A 6,000-nucleotide genomic window follows, 5' to 3' on the forward strand; every position below is an offset into this window, starting at 1 on the left:
ATAAACATACCCCCCCCCCGGATAGCCTTCGCGATCTGTTGGTGGGGGGGGGGGCAAGTGCTTTCTGGCGAGCGCCCCTGTGGAGGCCGGCAGTGAGGTGATCTGTCGTTAGCGAGCTCCTCTTCTGGAACCAACGAGATCTTCTTGAGTCCAACACGGCATAGAATCGTATCACCAAAACCTTCCCTGGGCCCCACCCAACGTCTGATGCTCGCCCACCGCACCAGGGACTTGGCAATTCTGCTGAATTGACCTGAGAGGGAGGTGCAGGTGAGGTCCAGGTGTAACCGGTGTGAATGGGTAGAAATTAACGTCATGTTAAGTTCCAGGATCTTAGCAGGATGCTAATACTCGTCGAGAACCCACACTCGCAAGCAAGCAAATACACAAAGGTAAAGATCCCCCCGATATAGCCTTAATGATCTGTTGGGGCAAGCGCTTTTTGGTGAGCCCCGATTGGTGAGCACCTCCAATTTGGCTACGTACGGTGCGGAAGAAGTTCAACATGCGTACTAAGACGAACGAGATCGTCTGATGAGGCAGATATTCTGTGTGGTATGGGAAACTGAAGACTTGTCCGGCAGAAGGCAGGTGACACCTTTGCTCCGTCAGTCCCAACTGCACACGGACGAGTAATTTCATTTATTTCTTATCGATCTTGATTTGAAGCTTTTCGTGACTGCAGGAATCCATACTCTTTGGTTCTTTCGGTAAAGTCACGTCGGTATAAAATTAATAGATCACTACGTTACGGTCGCAACACAATCGACCGTCTTCAGGTGAGAGAGGAAGACGTCGTGATCTATAAATTTTCCATCTACGTGACTTTACCGAAATAACCAAAGAGTATTGTTTCTTATCACGTGACTAAGCAAGTCCACTTCAGCGCTAGAGTTCACAAGAAGGCCATTCAGATGCATTTTTTGTGACAGCTATTTGTTTTCTTACTTAAATATGAAATGTGAAAAGTATTGTTTCATAGCATTGCCATCATCATCATCATCGAATGTTTCACGTCGTTACCCGTCAAAAATATTCAACCCAACATTTTTTGTTCAAAAAAAAAGTTTTAAATTCCATCTTTCGTTGCGAGAATTGTCCACTCAGCAGTGTCAGGGACAAGTAACAACGGGGTGAGTCAATGATCGGCAAGGCCTCGTGCGGTTTCAGCAAAACGTGATTACTCCGCACCTCCTGCGGCCAGCGTGGAAGAGTAGACCAAAGTCCACCTCTCTGCGGCGGGCGGGCGGGCGGGGGGGGGTGCTCTCTAGGGCCACCAGCGGTGAGCGTCGAGTGGGCCTCCACCTGCTCAAATAAAAAAACAGCTCACGGTTGAACTTGGGCGCAGCGCAGTTTACGCCACTTGTGTTGTGACCGCGCGTAACGTCCGCGTGTCACCCGGCAGGACTTCCTGACGAGCCCTCTCACGGCGCACTACGTGTGGTCGCGGAAGGACTCTGCTGCTGCACGTTTCGTTACTCCTCAGCAGCAGCAGCAGCAGCAGCCGCAGCAGCAGCCGCAGCAGCCGCACCATCGCGACGACTCCCAAGGAAAGCGTTCCGAGGGCGTAGCGGATGACGTTACGCACCGGCCACTCATGACTCTGCCCAGTACGCCGTAAACAAACAAAAAAAAAACCCCCACAAAATACGTTTAAGTAAAAACAAAAAAAAATGTTCTTTCGGGAAAACACAAAACAACAACAACAACAAACGTAAATAAATAAATAAAAATAGCAGAAATCCTAAGAACGTCCTCCGCTGTTTTTCGGCCCACCATGTGGGTAAGCGGCTTCTCGTGGAGTCACGCGGAGAGGAGGTCGAGGGGGTGGGGGGCTGGGCTGGGCTGGGCTGGCGGGCACGTGTGGGGGTGCCCGTGCCGCACGGAGGAGGCCGTCGGCTTCCCGACGTCGGAGAACGCCGATCGACCACCGACGCCCGACCGATGTTTCTCCTTGAAAATGGACAATTTCGATTGGGGCGGGTGGAGCGTGACGAAGGAAGGAAGAAGAAGGAGCAGGAGGAGCAGGAGGAGCAGGAGGAGGAGGAGGTTCGCGCTGGGAAATGGAACCACCCGGGTCGGATCGACATTACAATGAACTCCCTGCTCCGCTCGCCCCTCCCGCCCTGCTCGCCTGCCTGTCTGCCTGCCTGCCTGCCGCTGCCCATCGCGCGCGACCTGTTAGCGCCAGCCGCAGCTGCTGCATCTGCTTCGAAAGAGGTGGAGGGAGGCGGGGGGGAGGCGGCTGTGGGTGGGAGGTGGGTGGGTCGGGGGGGAAACTTGAATTAGTTGGTTTTTTTGTTTTTTAATTATTATACGTCTTATTTTATTTTTTCACAAAAAACAAAAAAACCAAGAAAAATACGAAGGAGAGAACATCGCCGTCGCGAGACGCGATCCGCGCCCTCCGCGGACGCGTGCGTCAAACTGCGTTTTGCGTCGCGTTCGTTCGCTCGTCCGCGTGCTCCTGTGCGCTCGATCGCGCTCCTGGGCGCGTTAGGCTGCCCCGTCGATGCTCGCCAACACGGCGGCGCGTTCTCGCTCACTAACGGACGGCAAAAAATGAAGCAAAAAAGGAGGGATGGGGATGGGAAAAGCGAGCTTCGAATTGTTAAACAATTATTACACGAATTTTTGACGGGAACGAAATTGTCCGCAATCGAGGCTTTCGGGGGATAGATCGCGTAAAAAAATATAAATGCGTCGTTAAAACCCGCCGCCACCCGGCACAGCCAATTGGCAAGGTTTCTTAACGTCAACAACACGTGCCGATTCTTCCGGCATGTTTAGTTTCACGTGAAGAACCTTACCAATTTGGCTGTGCGTCGGGTGGCGGCGCGTGTTTAACGACGCATTTTATCATTTCACCGATCCGACCCCAAGTGCCTCCTCTGCCGAACGATATTTTGGGCGGTCGCGTAAAGCCCCGCCCACCGCGTGCTAGCACCGAAATGAAATTGGCGCCTCCGCGTTTCACGCTCGGCTCCCCGTGGCAGACGCACCGCGTGCGCTTTGGAGTCGACACCCCCCCCCAAAACCCAAATCCGTGCCTCTCGCTCGCTCTCTCGCTCGCTCGCCCCCTGTCCCCGTCTCCTGGCTGCGACACGCACGGACGTGCTGCCCTTCCGCTGCTTTGATGCGGTTGAGGCCAAGCACGGTTTGTGTCGGGACTAAAAAAGTTATCCGTAAGAGGCGGGCGGCGGGGGGGGGTGGGGGGAGTCGCTCTGGCGGAGTCAAGAAGCATTGCTAGTGATGACATTCATTAAGCGCTCGCTCTCTCTCTCTCTGTGCTTTAAATCGTTTCGATAATTCGTTTTCCGATTCATAGCCCGAGTGAGAGGAGCCCATTTGACGACATCGTCTCTTTTGGCAAGCGAGAAAGATCGAGGCTCGCTATCACGTGTGCTTTCTAAGAATGCGGCGATTTAAAACACGTTATTTTATATATATATAAACTACGAACGAGCCTCTTGTGTGTTGCAGCGAGATGTGTTCGTGTTTAACGATTGAAGAAAGAGCTGCGATTTGGATTTTAACGAAGCGGGGGTGGGGTGGGGTGGGTGGGGTGCGGTGGGGTGGGGTGGGGGAGTTAATGACCATTTCACTTTTTTGTCTAGTCGGGGACGAGTCGAACTTAATTTTAGTTTTGTTTTTTTAAACTGCCACTTTAAATTTTATTATCGTGCAAATCGTTGTGCTCCTCAGCAATCGACGGTGATGGGCGCCGTGAGTTCCAATTTTGTTTTTGCTACTTGAAACTTGAAAAAAAATATGACAAGGGCTGAGTACTGTTTCTTTTTGTCTTATTTTTAGGGGGGGGGGTGGTTAGACGTATTGCTCACGACGAGTGTGGAGGAGGAGGAGGCGGGGAAGCTACTTGGGTGCACTATGTTATTAAAAAATAAGACCCCAAAATATTCTGCAATGCACGCGCACACAACGTCTTATTTATTCTGCCGTTTGTCATGAGAATAAAGGGTATTTGTGTGAATCTTGACAATATGTGAAAGAATTGGAGTTCTTAAAGGGGATGATTTTGGGGGGGGATTTTTTTCGTTCAAAGGAATACCAAATGTGTGTAGCGTACCACCGCTGCGATGGCGCGTTCTCATACCCTTGGTATTATGCTCGCGCGCACGTTTGCGTGTGTGCGTGTATGCGTGTGTGTGAGCAATGCGTGTGTCTGCACGCGTTGGGAGCGGTAGTGCAGCGGGGTCCGCGCTCCGCTGAGAAACCCGACGACGTGAGTTCGATTCCCGCTCGTGGCCAACACCAGCGACGATTATTCTGAACTGGTCCTCTGGGCCTCCCCTAGGTAGGCTCAGCCTCAAATGAGTACCTGGTTCGGTGTGTAAAACATCGCCACTATGGAGACAAATGCGGCCGGGCGTGGTGTTGGCCACCCACCCCCTCGTGATGCCGTACCGGCCTTCATAGGTGCTCGCTAACGGCGCTCGCCCCAACAGTCTGTTGTTACAGGCTCTACGGGGGATCTTTGTCTTTGTGTGTGCAAGCGCGCGGGTACACATGAACACACACGTGTAAAACATGAAATGGTGCATAGTGGGCTTCCGTACGCGCCTCCGATCAGCACGGTTGGCTGCGCACGGTGCGGAAGAAGTCCACCGCGAGAAATTCGTTTCCGCGTACGGTGGGGTTTCTCGATGCCTCATACCTCGATTCCCCCACCATCCCCCACGCGTGCAATGCGTTAACGGCAGCTTCGTTAATTTTGTATTCGAGTGGAGAATATTGGGGAGGGTGCGAGGCCCCCCCCACCCCTCTCCCGCCTTTGGCGAATGTCGGGGCCGTTGCAGACAAGGGGCCAAGAGGGGTGGCGCTTGAGAAAGTGTTATCTTGCACGTGTGCGCGTGCGTATACATGGTGTGTGTGTGCGCGCGCGTGCATGTACTCGCTGCGAGAGTGCACATTTGCAGGCTCTCTATGTGTATATATTGGTAAGTCGCGGTGGCTTGTCGAGATTTTTGGTTTCTCGGTGCATTTATCCACCACTGGGTGGTGCTTCCGCGGATTTATACCGACCCTGCACCGGTTCGCGGTGCGTGCCGTGGATAATACGTAGTCAGCACGCTCGCCGTCCCGGCGCTCGCTGTCCCGGCGCTCGCTGTCCCGGCGCTCGCTGTCCCGGCGCTCGCTGTCCCGGCGCTCGCGCGCGATGGAGACGAGTTGGATGCGTTCGTCCGCTTTGTCAGCGTCAACACTCGCGTGAAGCGAAGGCGCAAGATCGCGCATTTGTTTTTTTACGCACGGAGTTGCCATTTACCCCTGGACGGACAGACTACACTGCGGGGGTGGGGGGGTGGGGGGTGGGGGGAGGGCACCCTCCACCCAGCGCCGATGACGACCGCGCTGCCTCGCGTTGCGGTCACAACTTCGCCGGTTGCGATCTCCGTACTCCCCCGATGGAAAGCAACGGTGTGGGGCCGGGGGAGGGGAGCCGGCGAGGGAAAAGTGGGGGAATCCTGGGTTCCGCTCTGTGGCCACATTCCGCTCGCCCCTGTGGTCCGCCTGCAGTGTGTCGTCACGGTGGCTAGGAGATGTTAACTACCTCGCCTGGTATACAGGAGGTCGCGGGCTCGATCCCGACCCTGACGCCTGCTGTGTATTTGGAGGTTGCGTGCTCTCGCTCCCCCGTGGTCGCGTAGATTTTTCTCCGGGTCCTCCTGGTTTCCCACCCCCCCCCCTCCCCCCCCCCGTCCACGTTCAGAATCGACGTCGCGCGTTCGGAGCAAATTTGTCCGGCTTGACATTTTTACCACGCGGCAGATTAAGGCACTTCGCTGAGCCGTCCTCTGCGATAGCCAGGTCACTTCCGAAAGAAGAAAAAAAGGGGGGCTACTATAGAGCAGCTCAGTGATCAGTGGCGGCTTGCACCTGGTAGATTTAATATGGCGGTACCCTGGGGTACGAAATAATGCAAAATTGGCCGAGGCAATTACATTTTTTTATTTCCGAGACACTATTTTTTTTCCAGGGGTG

General features: G+C 54.2%; 1 protein-coding gene across 1 annotated transcript in view; it reads left to right on the forward strand.

Moving 5' to 3' along the window:
• The window catches only part of LOC116944465 (insulin-like growth factor 1), a 42,791-nt gene extending 41,139 nt beyond the window's left edge, over positions 1-1,652 (forward strand). The window contains exon 4 of the mRNA XM_032958094.2: positions 1,406-1,652. Coding sequence (XP_032813985.2) covers positions 1,406-1,621 — 216 coding nt within the window. The 3' untranslated portion in view covers positions 1,622-1,652. The remainder of the gene's footprint in view (positions 1-1,405) is intronic.
• Positions 1,653-6,000: the final 4,348 nt, after the last annotated feature.

This window comes from Petromyzon marinus, chromosome 21 (assembly GCF_048934315.1).
Source record: "Petromyzon marinus isolate PM22_M1 ecotype Great Lakes invasive population chromosome 21, UKy_Petmar_22M1.pri1.0, whole genome shotgun sequence".
NCBI classification, from domain to species: domain Eukaryota; kingdom Metazoa; phylum Chordata; class Hyperoartia; order Petromyzontiformes; family Petromyzontidae; genus Petromyzon; species Petromyzon marinus.